This window comes from Schistocerca americana, chromosome 8, assembly GCF_021461395.2.
Source record: "Schistocerca americana isolate TAMUIC-IGC-003095 chromosome 8, iqSchAmer2.1, whole genome shotgun sequence".
Taxonomy (NCBI): domain Eukaryota; kingdom Metazoa; phylum Arthropoda; class Insecta; order Orthoptera; family Acrididae; genus Schistocerca; species Schistocerca americana.
In genome coordinates this window covers 346193993-346211709 of record NC_060126.1, presented here as the reverse complement: position 1 = coordinate 346211709, position 17717 = coordinate 346193993, and the positions used below count along the sequence as shown (strand labels likewise).

The 17717-nt window shown below is 44.0% G+C and overlaps 1 protein-coding gene across 1 annotated transcript in view; it reads right to left on the bottom strand.

The window, feature by feature from the left end:
- The window catches only part of LOC124545845 (protein sax-3-like), a 95278-nt gene that overhangs the window by 69342 nt on the left and 8219 nt on the right, over nucleotides 1-17717 (bottom strand). Inside the window, exons 2-4 of the mRNA XM_047124803.1 lie at nucleotides 16687-16864; nucleotides 13783-13913; nucleotides 9763-10029 (exon numbers count right to left, since the gene is read on the bottom strand). Of these exons, the coding sequence (XP_046980759.1) occupies nucleotides 9763-10029; nucleotides 13783-13913; nucleotides 16687-16864 (576 nt within the window). The remainder of the gene's footprint in view (nucleotides 1-9762; nucleotides 10030-13782; nucleotides 13914-16686; nucleotides 16865-17717) is intronic.

Genomic DNA, 17717 nt, shown 5'->3' with positions numbered 1-17717 from the left:
GAGCCGAAATTCTCTTGGGCTTCTGTATTTATGCTCGTTTCATCGACGTTGAACACTCGCCCCTCTTTAAATTTATATTTATCAAATACGTTCTAAGTTTTTGAAATGTGCATTAACCTCTTCGTCATTAAATGCCTCTATTCTATTAATACTAGTTACTTCAGGTTTTCTCATACTAATACTTGGGTTTCTTTTTAAAAACAGAGCTAGCCAGTCCTTGACAGCTAACCTAGGGGACTTATCAACCTAGGGGACTTATCAAAATTGTTTGCAATGTTGGTAGCCTCTGCACACTCAAACGCAATCTTTCGCAGCTGGATGCATGTAATGCCATTTTAATAACATGATCCCTAATCTCATTTTCCCGTTCTGTCGAAAATGTTGGGTTTCTTCCAAGTTTTGGACCCTCGGTATTTTTAACGTTCATTCTCGTTCGCAGAGTAGCTTCATCAATCCCGAAAGCTCTTGATACTTCTCTAATTTTTCTTCCAGATTTGATGGCATCAAGAGCCTTACAAAGTTCTTCTTGCGTCCATTTAGCTTTCTGGGTTTTTCTTTTATAATATCTACCCATCTGAGATTAAAAAAACTCGTTAGTAATGAAAATATAACCTGCAAGGGGGAATACCACGCACTTCAACAGCAGCGTGGCACTACCCCACTGTTAGGTTCGATGACTAACCTAAGGCCGGTATTACACTATCAAATTTCTTAGTCCAAAATCTTTGTCAAAGATATTTGATAGTGTAATAGGGACTTTGTCAAATGTCGTCCAATATTTGATCAAATCTAGGGCCTCGCTGTATATTTGATCCAACGAGTTAAAATTTAACTCGTTGATTTGATCAAAGAAACCGCTTGTCTTCTGTTCACTGCAATGTGACATGTTACCACATGGAGCGCTAGCATCGCTGCAGGGTTCTGTCGTCTGTAGTGTTTTTATAACCATTGCCGGTAAATACAATTGGTGTGTGCCAACAACTACAAAATTAATAGATGTCTGAAGCTGTTGAGGCGCTTTACAACGTGAGGCACCCTGAATACAAAAATAGATTAAGAAGATTGGAGACCTAACATAACCGTCTCCTGTAGCAAGGAATCGGAGTGTTATAGTGAGCCTGTCTTCTGAAGATATAGCAGTTCTTAAGCGAATATAGTGCTTTGTCACAAGGATACACGTCATTGAGCACATACAGAAATGTATGCTCATCCATTCTTAAGTAATTGATGTACGACTTGACGTCTTCCTCTGTAAGCTCACGTAACAAGTTTTGTTGAATGCTTTTATCGTGTCGTCGTAAAACCCACGGCTTCACCCAGATTAGATTAGTTTTTCGTTCCATAGATCCGTGCTGAGGAGATCCTTGTGGATGTGGAACATGTCGATTTTTTTAAAGCTGAAATAACAATACTAATAGTATGAATAAATACAATACATCATTTGTTTCTACTAAAAATTTCGCCAATGGAGTAGAAGGAGTTGGCGAGTAGTAAACTTTTCAGGCTCCTTTTAAACTGATCTTTATTTCTAACTAAATTTTTTATGTTTCCTGGCAAAATATTGAAGATGAGTGTTCCTGAGAAGGGGACCCCTTTTTGAACTAAAGTAAGTGCTTTTAAGTCCTTGTGCAGATCATTTTTGTTCCTGGTATTGTATGTATGAACTGAGTTGTTTGTTGGAAAAAGAGATATATTATTTACGACAAATTTCATTAAGAAGTAAATATACTGAGAGGCAGTAGTTAGTATACCCAGTTCTTTGAAGAGGTTTCTGCAGGAGGTCCGTGAATTTACTCCACAAATAATACGTATTACACGCTTTTGGACTTGAAAACTTTTGTTTGACTTCAAGATTTACCCCAAAATATTATCCCATATGACATTATGGAATGAAAGTATGCAAGCTTCTTCATTTTTATGTTGCCTATGTCTGCTAACACTCGAATTGCAAATACAGATTTGTTAAGGCCTTTTTGCAGTTCTGTGGTGTGCTCCTCCCAACTGAATTTATTATCAAGTTGTAATCCCAGGACTTTTGAGACTGTCAACCTCGTATGTATGGTTCCATCTTTCCCCCCACTTCTTTTCCGCATGTGCACACAATGCAATTGGAGTACGTAGAACTGCTGCGGTTAATAACAAGTTGTTGTCAGCCATCTTGAACATTGACGAAAAATTTGATGACAGTGTAATACCCCTTCTAGCGCTACGTCAAAGATCTTTGTCAAATATATTGGACGGAATATTGGATCACATCTTTGACCAAATCTTTGACAAAGAAATTTGATAGTGTAATACCGGCCTAAGCATAACTCGGCACCTAATTCAAATAGCGGGACAAATCTACAATTAAATTAAAGGTTTCATCTAGGGTTAGTAGTTGATATGCAAGAATTACATTAAAGGAACATATAGTAGCACTTACCTTGCAAAATACAGCTGACGAAAATTACATGAGACACGCCAAAAATAAACAATACTTCACTTCTCCAACAATGCCACTGGAAAATGGCTGGCATAAGCCGCATAGAAGTTGTTACTCCTGCCGGCAGGGTGTAGCACCAACTGGGAACAGCTTGCGCCATTCAAACTGCGTAAATCAGCCTGCGTGGGATTACCCACATGCGTGTAATTCCCCCACCTTCCCCTACTCTTTGTTGTTACGCTCCTGAAAGTAGGTCGCACTTGCTTGTATTAGATATCTTATTGCTGGGTTTCTGAAAATGAAGCTTTAAGGTAGTTTAATGTATTAACAGCTATCGACGTTTTTCTTAATCACATTCTGTTACGTAGTTTTTATTTAAAAAATCGTGTACAGTCTGTGTCTATAAACGCCAGTTGTGCTGTAAACACGTGGCCTACTGTGGAAATGGCTGACGCTACTTCATGCTCCGTAATAAAAGACGCGCATTGAACACAGTTAAAAATGGCGAGAAACAAGTTTACTTAATGTTTTCCGCGAGTTTACAGAGAAAATCGATCTGTAAGTTTTCAGAAAAACTTATCTACATACAGTTAATGTGTTTATGTAAACAAGGTATCTGCGACTTAACTGACAGCCCTGGAGAATTTTAAACGGGTATTCTGGGCATCGCTGGTTCGAATCTCGTGGGCTTTTCTCTTTTCTCAAGTTTTTTTCATACACTTCAACTACCTACCTCATTTAAATATAAAAATTTATCAAATATATGCTAATTAACACGTATTTAATCATCATTTTTATGAAACATGCACGTCTTCTTGTTTCTAACTATATATCGCATGCAAAATTCCAGTTTCCATTGCAAACATAAATTCTTAGTTATCGATATTTTATAAAGCATTGTTGGTAAAGAGTGTTAAAGTTAAGTAAACATTACAAAATAACTTTTTGGAGAAAAAAGAAGACTCAAATAATCTTTATTTGGATTTGTTTTAATACTACAGATGTGGTCTCATACGAGCCAGAGTGACAAGCTTCGTAGAAACACGGGAATCAATAATTTTCAGGGCATCGATCACGGCATTTTTACATTTGCTACCGTACCAACGCAATCTAAACCCAGAAGAACAGATCTGGGTCCAAGTTAAGAGATTAGTCGCGATAAATAAACAAAATATTTAAGCTACCAGACGTACTACAACTAATGTACTATCATCAGTGTAGCAGATGACAGTTCCAGTACTGAATTGTATTCCTCGATTCGGATGTGCAAAGGCTTCATACATCACCGCAAGACTGACCACCTTCAAGTGACTTCAATATCTAACTATATGGTGAAATCTCTGCAATATACTTTTTCGTCGCACATACATCATGCAGAAAAATTACCCCGTGTTTAAGTTAAGATTTTTCATCACTACTGTTTTTAATTACAGTATTATGTTACCTAAGAACGGGAGCATGTTATGTTTCCCGTCTGGTCCCCTAAGAAGCGTACTGCCGGAATTTTGCCATATATTATCTAATTCTGTTCACAAGTTAATTGACATTGGAAGCTCAAGTGTTGCTCTGCCCGTAACTTTTTACGTGTTAACTGCAGCAGTTCAAGTCACTGCAGGTTAGTTGGACCTGCTGGCTGGCCCGTGCTGTCCAAGTTAAATGCGCCGTTCAACCTGTTCCACATTATAGCTGAGTCGATATGTGCGTAACACACAGCATAAAATTACCCTTATTGTCGCACTTGACTGTACTCGAAACAGCTAGGCTTCCACTACACTTGGAACGAAATCCGACGAGATTCCGTCAAACGCGGAAGAACACGTAGTGAAATGTTTACATCAGGTTTAATCGTACGATGAACGCAGTATAGTTTAGCTCAGGGGTGTCCCGCGGCCCGCGGGCTGCATCCGACCCAAAGCTGGTATCAAAGCAGTGAGTGTCCGCAGCTCGCGGTCGTGCGGTAGCGTTCTCGCTTCCCACGGCCGGGTTCCCGGGTTCGATTCCCGGCGGGGTCAGGGATTTTCTCTGCCTCGTGATGACTGGGTGTTGTGAGCTGTCCTTAGGTTAGTTAGGTTTAAGTAGTTCTAAGTTCTAGGGGACTGATGACCATAGATGTTAAGTCCCATAGTGCTCAGAGCCAAAGCGGTGAGTAAAAGTTAATAAATAAATTTTCATAAAATTCCGTTTATCAAACACTATGTCAAATTGAATATTTTCAATACAGAACTCGCGCCAGACGATGCTATTCTCTCATTGGTCCACCGCGTTTTTATGTGGCTATTTTTAGTATAGGTGTATTATGTGCTGCCCAAAAATACCCAATTGGTTCCAGTGTGGCCCAAGTAAGCTAAACGGTTGGGTACGTCTGCTTTAGATGTTCTGGCAGTCTACAACGTGACACTGAACTGACACACTGTCAGTTTGGCGAAGAGAAATGCGTGTTCGGATTGCTAAAGTTTTCTTTCTTTTTTTTAGGGAGGGACCAAGTTGTCCTCCCGTGTCCCTCGCTGGGTTTTGCTCTTTTTTGCTGACATCGACTGCCAATCATAACTTTCTTCAGGGAAACGCTTATAATAAGATATTTCGCAGCTAAGTACGTACGTATGAGACTTACAGAACTCGATTCTCACTTTTAGAACGAGCACAAAAAGATTCGCCCGCTATAATAAAGACGGGCGTGGTGTTTTGGTTCTCACAGGCTATAATTGACCTCGAGGGCCGCCATTCGTTTCCACCTGACAAGTGGGAAGCCTCGCCCGTAGTTAACGGATGAAAGAGAAATAGCGCCATTCACGCCTCGAGCAATTTAAAAGCACAATTGCTCATCCAGAAACAACTTCTCTTTTCGTAGCGTGCGAGAGATGAAGAAATATGTCTCTACACACACAATAATGAACTTGCACTCTGCCAGTTTAATACCACAAGCTTCAGCAACTGTCGCTTGGTGGAAAAATTTGATCCGTGGATCTTGGTCGTTTGCTCGCGTATGTGAATGAGTAGCATCATGACAGAAAAAAAATGGGTTTTGTCTTCAACTATGCAAAGAAATACTTTGTAAAGGAGCAACATGTTCTTCAGCAGTGTGACAGAAACCTCATACTAGCCTTCAGCAATTCCTGTTAATCACTGATCACGTATATGTTTTTACAGCATTGAAATAACACAGCATTATTTGCAGTAAAGCAACATATTCCAAAGAAGTATTGTAACTTACACCACTGACTAGTTGAGGTTCACATTATTCCAGAGGACGCAACTGGATACAATGTGGTGTCACTGTCCCTGCTGTAAAAATCAAAGCAGTCTCGCTCGGTGCATGCCATTTCTCAGTTTCCCAGAGCTTGCAATAACTTTGAATGCACCGAGTAACTGCTGTGGTCTTTGCGAAAACAGATGCATTCCGTTTTTGCATTGAACGTGAGCAGTGATACGTGCACGGAAAACCGATGTACAACAGCTGTTAACTCTCCACAAAACATATTAATTCTACTGGTGTTCCGAAACGTACGCCAAATGCAGCCTTTCAGGCAATAAAATCACCTGCACTTTTTGGTATTACTCGTTACACGTTCTCGGAAAATTTTGCTATAGTGAATATAAACGTTGTTGAAATAAGTTTGTGGTCGTAAGTTCTCTGGCAGCCATAATGTAGTTAGTCATTGTCCCTGCAGTTGTGAATGATACGTCTTATTTACATCTACACATACACTATTTGACTGTTAGCACTGCCAGTCGCCTTGTTATCAAACCCAAATTGGGCAATATGAGCACTGGATATACTCGTAGCCTACATGTGATACATAGCTGATGTTATATATTATGTAACCATGACGACCTTCTACTTTAGTATGTACTCGTACACAACAACAAGAGCGACTCAGCTCAACAGATTATGAAGATGCGTAATGCCTGGTGGTTGATAGACAGCATCTCCGAGGTAGCGATGAAGTGGGTATTTTCCCGTACGACCATTTCACGAGTGTACCGTGAACATCAGGAATCCGGTAAACGCATCAAATGTCCAGCATCGCTGGGGCCGGAAAAAAATCCTGCAAGAACGGGACCAACGACGTCTGAAGAGAATCTTTCAACGTGACAGAAGCGCAGCGTTTCCTCATATTGCTGCAGATTTGAATGCTGGACCATCAGCAAGTGTTAGCGAGCGAACCACTCAACGAAACATCACCGATATAGGCATTTGGAGCCGAAGGCCTACTCGTGTACCCTTGATGACTCCACGACACAGAGCTTTACGCCTTGCCTGGGCCCGTCAACACCGACATTGGACTGTTGATGACTAGAAACATGTTGCCTGGTCAGAAGAGTCACCTTTCAAATTGTATGGAGCGGACGGACGTGTACGGGTATGGATCCATGGATCCTGCATGTCAGCGGCGGGGTTGTTCAAGCTGGTGAAGGCTCTGTGATAGTGTGGGGCGTGTGCAGTTGGCGTGATATGGGACCCCTGATACGTCTAGATACGACTCTGACAGGTGGCACTTACGTAAGCATCCTGTCTGATCACTTTCATCCATTCACGTCCATTGTGCATTCCGACGGACTTGGGCAATTCCAGCAGGACAGTGCGACAACCCACACTTCCAGAATTGCTACAGAGTGGCTCCAGGAACACTTTTCTGAGTTTAAACACTTCCGCTGGCCACCAAACTCCCTAAATATGAACATTATTGAACATATCTGGGATGCCTTTCAACGCGCTGTTCAGAAGAGATCTCAACCCCTTCGTACTCTTACAGATTTATGGACAGCCGTGCAGGATCCATGGTGTCAATTCCCACTATCACTACTTCAGACGTAAGTCGAGTCCAAATGGTTCAAATGGCTCTGAGCACTGTGGGACTTAACTTCTGAGGTCATCAGTCCCCTAGAGCTTGGAACTAATTAAACCTAACTAACGTAAGGACAGCACACAATTGTAGCGCCTAAACCGCTCGGCCACCCCGGCCGGCAGTCGAGACCATGCCACGTCGTGATCCGGTATTTCTGCGTGCTTGCGGAGGTCCTACACGTTATTAGGTGTACCACTTTCTTTGGCTCTTCAGTGTGTTTCCCGATCGCGCCTGTTTGCCCGTTCCTGTGGCTACTATGTACGCCAGGGAAAGAGGCTGTCACCGGCATAGAGGTAGTGCGCCGGTCTTTCCCTAATCCGCCTAAATGGGTAGTGACCTGGGCATGCGAGGTCGGTTCAGGGTCGAGCGATTTCCCCGTGGTGGCCAGTGTTTTTGAAACCCAATTGTAGACAGACTTCTGAAAGTCCTGGCGCAAAGTGGCACTATGCTGAAGCGGGAACGGGAAATGGCGAATGAAAACGCCTACATGTGTTAGGTTTAAAGTCTCCATCTCGTACAAAAATAATGTAATACTGTGAAATTGATGTGCGATTTAGATTTCGATGTTATCTCTAAGAGTGTCAAAAATCAGTGCTTAAATTTAATTAGGGCCGGAGTTACGATGTTTCTTGAAACAAGTGAAATTTTCGCGTCTGGAAAGTTTCCTACTTGAGGTCTGACAGGCACAATGCTTTGCGCAGCACAACGGGAGACGACAAGACCAGACTTCCGTTGGTGTGTTGCTGGCGGAAGCAGTCTAGCAGGCTCGCTGCGAAATGCTAAACCAGTTTAAGTCGGTCTATAAACTGACAAATGGACCAAGGAAGTTCTCGCTGGACTCCATAAGATAAGGAAAGAGCGAGAAGCGAACCTAATAGAAAGTTGACAGATGCCATTCAAACATTCAGGAATAACATGGATGTGTATGGCTGAAAACCGTAATAGACGTATAATGTTGGACGATATCAAAGAGTTGATGAAGGCGACTCTCCGTCACTGACTCACTGCACGCTGGCTTCTATACCTACATCTGCACTCTTCAAACTACTGAAAAGCACATGGCAGAGGGTACGTCCCACTGTATTACTTTGGGATTTTCCCCGTTCCAGTCACATATGGAGGAGCGATACTTAGGGGGCTGTAGTATATTCCTAGAGTCATCATCTAAAACCACTTCATGAAAATGTTCAAATGTGGGTGAAATCCTATGGGACTTAACTGCTAAGGTTATCAGTCCCTAAGCTTACTCTCTACTTAACCTAAATTATCCTAAGGACAAACACACACACCCATGCCCGAGGGAGGACTCGAACCTCCGCTGGGACCAGTCGCACAGTCCATGACTGCATCGCCCTAGACCGCTCTGCTAATTCCGCGCAGCCACTTCAAGAAACTTTGTATGTAGGCTTTCTAGGGTTAGTTTGTGTCTATCTTCAAGAGTCTGCCAATTCAATTTCTTTAGCGTCTCTGTGACACTCTCCCACAAATCAGAGAAACCTGTGATCATTCGAGTGGCCCTTCTCTGTATACGTTTCGTATTCCCTGTTAGCGCTATCTGGTACAGGTCCCAGACACTTAAGCAATATTGTAGGATGGGTCGTACGAGTGATAGTCCAAAGCATTACATCCAGGTATTTGTATGAGCTGACCGTTTGCAACCATGACTCACTTATACTATAGTAGTAGGATACTGCGTTTTTCATTTTATGAAGTGCACAGTTTTATGCTTCTGAACGTTTAAAGCCAGTTGGCAGTCTTACCAAGACCTGACGGAGTATTTATACTCTTTGTTGCAGACAGTACTTCATAGGGCCGGCCGGAGTGGCCGAGCGGTTCTAGGCGCTACAGTGTGGAGCCACGCGACCGCTACGGGCCCAGGTTCGAATCCTGCCTCGGGCATGGGTGTATGTGTGATGTCCTTAGGTTAGTTAGGTTTAAGTAGTTCTAAGTTCTAGGGGACTGATGACCTCAGAAGTTAAGTCCCATAGTGCTCAGAGCCAGTGCTTCATAGGGATAACTGCATCGCCTGTAAAAAGTCTGAGGGTACTATTAATACTGTCCGCAAGGTCATCAGTGTACAACATGACCTGCAATGGTCCCATACACCTTATGGTACACACCCAATGTTACCTCTGCGTCTGTCGATGAGCCTCTGTTCAAGATAACGTGCAACTTCCTCCCTACCAAGAAAACCTCAATTCAGTTACAAATTTTGCTTGATATGCCATAAGATCTTACTTTTGATAGCAACTGTAGTTGTAGTTTGGATCAAAAGGTGTTTGAAAATCAAGAGAGACTGCATCTACCTGACTGCCTAGACCCAAAGCCGTCAGTATGTCATGTGAGAAAAGTGCGGGGTGGGTATCACATGATCTGTGTTCTCGGAATCCATGCAGATTGGCACGGAGAAGGCCATTCTGCTCGAGATACTTTTGGAGAAGTTGTGGATCGGTGACGTGTGGTACAGCGGAGTGATGAGGGAGGACTTACAGTGGACGGTGAGGGTGGCGCGCGCCGAGATGCTGCCGACGACGTTCTCGGCGTCGCAGATGTAGACGCCCTCGTCGGCCGGCACCACGTTCTCGATGCGCAGCGACTTGTCGTCGAGGATTTGGGCGCGCCCGATGGGCATCTTGCCGTCGTCGCGCCTCCACAGGATGTTGGGCGCCGGGTCGCCGCCGACGCGGCACTGGAAGTGCACCGACTGGTCCTCCAGCACCGTAGCGTCCGCAGGCTCCTTGCTGAAGAACGGCTTCACTGTCGGCACCAACAGAACACGGCATTACGAAAGGGCAACGGCGCTCCGGAGAGTCGTGTCTCAAGGCGCGTCTACACCGCCCGGTTTCTGTGATGGGTTAATGAACATGTGCATTTACAGATTATGTTGTTTTACCACGTTTGTATACGTGTGCTCGCACTGTGTAGCAACGAGACGAATGTATTTAACAGGACTTACAACGCCACACAAAACATCCGTCCTATCCTCTGTTATGCCAGCGTTGCCTGGATCTCCGCCCCCACCCGCTTTTACAAGGCCCTCCAAATCCTTGAACGCCATGCGCTCCGCCTTGCCTTCCGTATCCGCCTTCCTTCCCCCACACGGCTCCTGTATGAACTGATCCCCTTCCCCCACCTCCTCCTGTTCTTCCAACATCTCCGCATCCTTTACATTGTCCGCCGGCTTGATCCCCCCCCCCCCCCCCACCCTCTGGTTTTCTCCTTCCTCTCCACCCCCCGCCCATTGCCGCGCCTCTATCGCTGTATCCCTCCCTCTCTCCATCTCCACACCCTCCATCTCCTTCATCAGGGCAATTTCCAACGCCTCCCCCTCCCAGATGGCGAACTTCGCCGTGACATCTACCCTTCCTTCCAACTATAACCTGGCCTTGTTCTCCCCCTCCCCTCCCCAAGGCCCCCTTTTTCCTCTTCCCTCCTTCTCCCAGAGCGGATTTTCCTCCTTCCCCCCCTCCCCAGAGACCCTGCACCCCACACTTGCCTCTTTCCTTCCCACATCTCCCTACCTGGCCCTCTTCAGCGCGCCCCCCGCTGCTGCCAGCCCGCCCCGATGGGGAATTGAAATACAATAAAGAAAAAAAAAAAAAAAAAAAAAAAAAAAAAGACACACAAATGTGTCAGCTTACATTACGTTGACATGGCCTAAAGCCACAATATCAGCACTTGATAATGGCCTAAGACCGAAACTGCAATAGTGTAATAAAAACTTATAACAGTCACTGGCATAAAAATTATGCCTTTCAAAAAACTTCAGACATTAGTCGAGCCCATGCCACGTCGTGTTGCGGCACTGAGTCACCGTAAGGTTTATGAAGCTTCTCTTTAATCTCCTGAGGCATTTTGCCTTTGATAAAGTAATGTTTAATCACCACACGAAATTTTTTTGTCCAGTTTTTGACAATCACTCGACTTCCTTGATTAACACGAATGCCAAACACAAAGAAATAGACAAATATGGCTGAAACTTGGGGTGCGTTCTTTCCAAAGATGCTACTAACTAAATACGACCTCGATACGCGCCAGTGGTGTCATCTCTCTGACTTTGCATGCCACTCGTATCCATGTCACAAGCCCAGAATCGTGCTGTTGGGGCTTAATGAACATGAATTTGAGCTAACGTTGACGTCTTAGCCACCAAATTCGCCTGGTATGAACTCGATGGTTCGCTATCGTCTGCCAGCTTCTCGCCGGTTAACTACCCCCTTGATCGGGAATTGCGTTACCTGTGCGTAGACAGCTGATACAACATCCGGCCGGATACATCCCAAGGACTTGTCGAATCCATGCTACGCGCAGTTGCTTCTGTATTGTATTCCAGAAATTAACCAACACGGTTTTAAGCAGGTCATAATGATGTTGTACTTGGTAGGCGACGGAGCGGAACTGTACTGACAAGCTTCCAGAGGACGAAGTGAGACAACTTCACAAAGGGTGAAACGTGTCGTTTGCCACGGTTCCTGTTTTTCCCTTGGTTTACTCCTGTTTGGAGATTCCGGGTTTTCCTAGGGGGCGTTGTGGAGCCTCCGCGAGCGCGCTGCTAGCGTGCCGTGCCGAGGGCAGACGAGGCAGTTGAGACGAGTGTTTGGCCCTGGACGACCGTTCTGCAGCGGGACGCTAGGTCCCTTTATGCTAAGTCTGGATGGGCCCAAAATCCCGGGGCGTGAGGACACAAGAGGACGTAAATCTGTGGACAACGTTTGGTTTCTGTTCATGGGCTGGGGAAGCTATGAAGTCCGTCTGCGGCCGCCAATAACCTCGAGATGGTGGTGTCGTCACTGAAAGTAAGATTTTTCATCTAGTTAGTGCAACGGTCGTCGTCTGGCGGGGCCAATCTTCCGGTGTTGCGGGAGCTATTAATAACTGCGCGGCAACGTTTCTCTGCTTTCAGTTTGTGACCGGAAATTGCCTTGCGTGTGTGTTAATGCCCCCTTGCATGATCGTGCATTTGAACGACATGCTGACTTAAGGGTTGCGTCGCAAACAAGCAAAAAAACCAAAAAATAAAAGAAAATTATTTTTTTTGCTGTGGACCTTCTGCAAGCCGTTGTTTTCCCATGGACGGTGTAGGTCACTGTTTGGATAAGCACGTTGTAAAATGTTAAATAACCTTGTACCGTCTGATGGAGAGACAGAGCGGAGCGAGATTATGTTAATGTTCGTCAACATCTGTTGTGTTTTAGTACGTAGGCATATTTAACTTGAGTCGTTGTTATTGTGTATATATTCTTGTGTTAAGGAGTTTAGTCCCTGTGGCATTTAATTGCTTTATTTAATTTTATTTAAAGTAGTGCTTGAGTTTCTATTTGGTAATCCGCCTAACCACGACTGCTGTCGGTTGCTCGGTCTGTCTGAAATGTTGGGCCTATTTGGTAGAGACCGTTGTTGACTTGCTCTCCTCAGCTCCGAAGTCCCGTATTCATACTACGGCGGTAGTTCTGCCGGAATCTCATTCGCAGAAGTTATCAGTTCTTGTGAGCACAAATAAAGCTACCTTGCCTCTGTACTTTTCGTCCGTTGGCCAGCAAGCTTTGGTTAATGATTAAAAATCGCCAACTGGTCTTCGTCCAACCTAGTGGCTCGTGTTAGACGAGTTCCCTTTCCAGTTCGGGTAAATGTTTCCTTCTCCTCGTGGAGCCATCCTTTTTCCCGAGCCACACTGGGGTAAGAGTTATCAGAGTGTCTATTGCCGCTCAGTGTTCCAGGAGAATGAAATAAGAGGTTAATTATCAATTCCACCGCTGTGCCCAAGGACGGCGAATTAGAGTAGTTCTGGATAACCTAAGTATTGTACACTATTAAGATAGTTCTAGGTTTGGAGAAATTGCTGTTTGGTAAAATTTAGCCTTCCGTGTCGGTAATCCGGCGTATTCCACGATCCAACATTGTTACAGAACTGGTTTTGATAAATTTGTTGATTATTTGCTATTGATGTTAATTATTTAAAAGAATCTTCTTTAATTTGTGGTTATAATTAGTGAGTGATCGTCCTTAATGGTGTAACATGTAATGTACGTTTGATTGTCCCCTATGTCACCTACTGTCTTCATTCAGAGACTGAAAAGGTGATCCTTGCTCTAGTTCTATTGGACTTTATCAACCGTCGATCTTTATCGTTTATGGTCCTAAAAATATGTTCGTTAAAAAGGAATAATTTTAGATTCCTATTGTGTATTAAGCAATTCTTAAGTTATATAGCAAATATTACAAGTGCAAATATTCCCTCACTGTTACACTTGCTTGTTCTGTGGTTTGCACTGAAGGGTGTGACAATGAATGCAAAATCTAAAGTGAAGCGTTGGGGCGAATTAATCGTTTCCCTTATCATTACTTTTAAAGATAACTGATTGTTTGTCGCTTGTTATTGAAATTGGTTGGCAGAATAGTTTATTGATTGACCCCGCAGAAAGAGTATATCAAAGGGAATTAAAGGAAGGAAGGAACCGCGGACGCGGCGCAGGTATAGCAGCAGTGAGCAGCCTGTGGCAGGGTACTTACCGTGGACGGTAAGCGTGGCCGGCGCGCTCTCTCGTACGCCCACCATGTTCTGGGCGACACAGCGGTACTGGCCCTCGTCCGCCTGCCGTACGTCCGTGATCATCAGGTTACCGCCGTCCACCACGCGCAGCCTGCAACACCGCCAACGCCGCTGCCTCACGGCTGTCTACACGTACTTAAGCTAACGATACACAGGTGGTTCACAAACAAACTACAAGGGCCATTCAATAAGTAATGCAACACATTTTTTTCTGAAAGCAGTTTTTTTCAGGATTCCAATACACGATGTTATTCCCCAATCTTTTGGCTACAAATCTCATTTTATCAAAATAGTCTCCGTTGAATGTGACGGCCTTACCCCACATTACTGGGAGGGACTGTATGTCCGCTTGGTACCACAGTATTGGTCGACGTCGGAGCCAACGTCTTCATAACCTCCCCACCACCCACGTGCAGATTCCTGCGGAATACATCTTTTATTGGGCCAGACAGATGGAAATCGGTAGATGTGAGTTCCGTGCTGTAGGTTGGATGGGAAAGTACGATCCAGCAGGCACAAAACTTTGAGTACCCCAACTGGTGGATGAGTGTGTCGACATTACCAACAGAGACGTCAAGTTGAGCTGCTAGGTGTTCGTCTGTGATCTGTCGATCACCTTGAATTAGAGTATGCGCACGTTGCAACGTTGCAGTAGTCACAGCTGTGTGCGACCTGCCAGCACGTGGAAGATCGGAGAGGCTTGCGCAACCTTGTTTCGATTACGGACAGACGCCTTGCCCAACGACTCACCGTGCTTTTGTTTACTGTCATGCCTTCGTAAACTAGACATTCTGGAAGCGCCTATGAATATCCCCCATGCTCTGGTTTTCCACCAAAAGAAACTTAGGGACGCTCCCTGCTTGGAACGCTCATCAATTATAGAAGCCATTTTGAACGCTATCTATGGCGGCGCCTCGTCTTAGTACTTCATCAAACTATAGGGACTGGAGTGGGAGTACTCCACAGTGTCTCGCAACAAATTTCAATTTTTTTCAGCCGTAACTGTTCGAGGAAAAATGTGTTGCATTACTTATTGAACGCCCTTTGTAATTTATACATGTTTGATAAGTCTCCATACTTGATGCTGGTTTGATGCTGTGTTCCATTTTTTTCCTATCTATTGCTTTCACTTTCATCTCTACGGGACTGCTACACTGAAACGGATAAAATATGGCTCAGAAAGTCTTATTTACTAGTCAAATGACCGTAGTTTTTCGGCTCTTAGCCACGTAAATTTCCAGAGTTGAAACCAATAACCTGCATTTTTCTGTTCAGGAACCACGAGTTTCAAAAAATGGCTATTCAAAATCTTGGAACGACAATAAAAAATTTTATGCCACACGTTTCAGCAGCTTTGGAAAACATCAGCCATAACCTAAGGACATCAGGTCAATTCAGCTAGTCACTATACAAGGTATGCACCTTCTATTCGATTCCTGGAAGTTGGAAGTGCTAAGTCTTCACAATTCTAACTACCAGTAATCAAAAGGTAATGAATAGTACACCATTCCTTGCAGATACAAGGGACTATTCACGCTGAGACACCATCAAAACCGCGCAACTTCATTCTAGGGCTGTTGATGTTTTTAACAATATCTGGAATCCGATACATCGATATTTGAAAACTGTCATTGTCAGCCGTCGATATATAGACGAAAAAAATATCGAAATATCGACCTATCGGCTGTACATTGCAAATATACTCCCGATTTTAGATCTGTGTATTTAAATATTGATTTATTGTTATATATTCTGTACGTCAACTACATAGTTGTCTGCCTATCCCCCTTACAGCAAGCACTGAAAGGAAAATGAAGTACGTTCACGCTTCGCGATAACCACTTTGCTGTCAACGGTAACTGAATGTTGGTGGCACAATAAAAGTTGTCAGATAGGTCTGTCGTTCGGTTTCGTCACATATTGGATTTGTCTGGAACACTTCAAGCAGACTTACCTGTTATTCATTTCTGCAAACGCTAGCGACTTAGCAGCTGTAGTGTCAAAATTGCGTGGTGAAGTTAAACGTTGCAGTTTCTTTTGTTAGCGTCAAGCGCCGATTACGTCAGCACTTCCCCCAACTTTTTTTTTTTTTCTTTGAAGGATGCCAATGTGAAAAAATAGTTGCATTAGAAACTTATTTTAAAGCAAATGGTGTACTATTTCTCCATATCGGAACTCTTGTTACTCAATTCACCCCCCCCCCCCCCCCCTTCCCAGTGCAACAATCGGATTTCTTGTTTGTGCCACCGGTATAAGCTTCACACAGTGAAAGAGAAAGACTGGACGTGATGGAAGCTCAAAAAATAGTAAGATTCCTTCACACAGTGGAAGTAAAACTGCGCTCTATTACAGTTTCAAAACGTCAATTTCATACGTTTCCCGAAAATTACGAAAAAATATAATATAAAATATCGGCACTCGATACTGCCATTTCGACTACATTTTCAATGTTGATATATCGATTTAGAGCAACTAGCGTATATCTAAGGAATTTCGATATTGTTAATGAAAAATATCGTTATATCGATATTTTATTCAACAGGCCTAGCTCATTCACGGTGTGGTCGAGGGCACGATTGCTCCTTTCTGCCAGTCTTGTCACGTCTCCACACCGACCCATCACACTGAGCTGATTCCATGCAATCGACTGGCATATGGGTGCCACTCCATAGCAATGACTTACGTCAGCAGTGGAAGGTCACATACGTGGCTGGTATCAGAACTATATTGTCTACAGAGTTCCAAAGCGACCAGTGTACCTTTTTGAGGGAGTGAGTAATATTTTGTCCTGTGAGCTTAACATCGCCGTAACCGAGTACTTCCCGTCCCCTTTTTTTAAAGCGCTCTACGCGAGAGGCACTGACCTGGTGGAGGCCTCGAGGTCGATGGGCTGGCCGTCCTTCTTCCAGACGAGCGTCGGCTCGGGGTGCCCCTTGGGCGGCCCGCACTCCAGCAGCGCCGTCTCGCCGGCCGCCACGCGGGTGTCCTTGGGCTCCGGACGGAAGTCATCTCGCAGGACTGCAACACACAAGCCAGGCCAAGCTCAGACCAGCGCTTGTCACAGTCATGTCTTGTATGCATAATGTTTTTCTTTAAGAAAGGCTCTGAACTGGTGCTACGATATCCAATTTGCAGAAAATAGGGACGGCTGGCTTAAAAGATCGGTGGGAGAACGACATAAAAATAAATCAAAAACTTCGTAAATTTTCAAACGTTACGTAATTACATACTTATAAAATGTTGTAAACGAAATTGCTACACTGCTACAACAATAGTCAAAAGTAGTGTTCTGTTCAGCAAGAGAACCAATAAAAGATTTCCGACACGCTTCTGCAAAAATCAACAAAACACTAATACTGACTGGTGTGACACTAGAAGTCCAGGCCAGTCAATGGCAAAAGTAGAAAAGGGTAGGTTGAAACTCTCTTCAGAAAACAATGCCTTGGCGGTAATAATACAACCATGGAAGCCATACGGCTGAGCGTTTTAGAAACGTACATTTGGAATGTACGCTGAGAAGTCCCTTTAGTTTACTGGCTAATCACGACCTCCTGGCGTACAGTTTTCTAACTTTCTTGGTTACTCAAAAGTCGGAACACTTGGCGTCCCGCGGAAGGTTTATCAGTGACAATTCAAGATATCCCTAAATATCGAGACAGTCCGCAAAAATCGAGACATCTGGCTACATTACTCTGGGTAGACAAAAACATACTGTTCGTGTATTTTATAAAGATTACTTGCGCTTTTCTTGGCTGTGATTTTTTAAAATATCTGCATGCATAGCGTTCAGGATTGAGGCAACAATATATGATGTTCATCAATTAAATTTAAAAATTAAGAGTTTAAAGGGCAAAAATTGTGGAGGGAGACCAAGCCTAAAATATAGCAAGCAGGT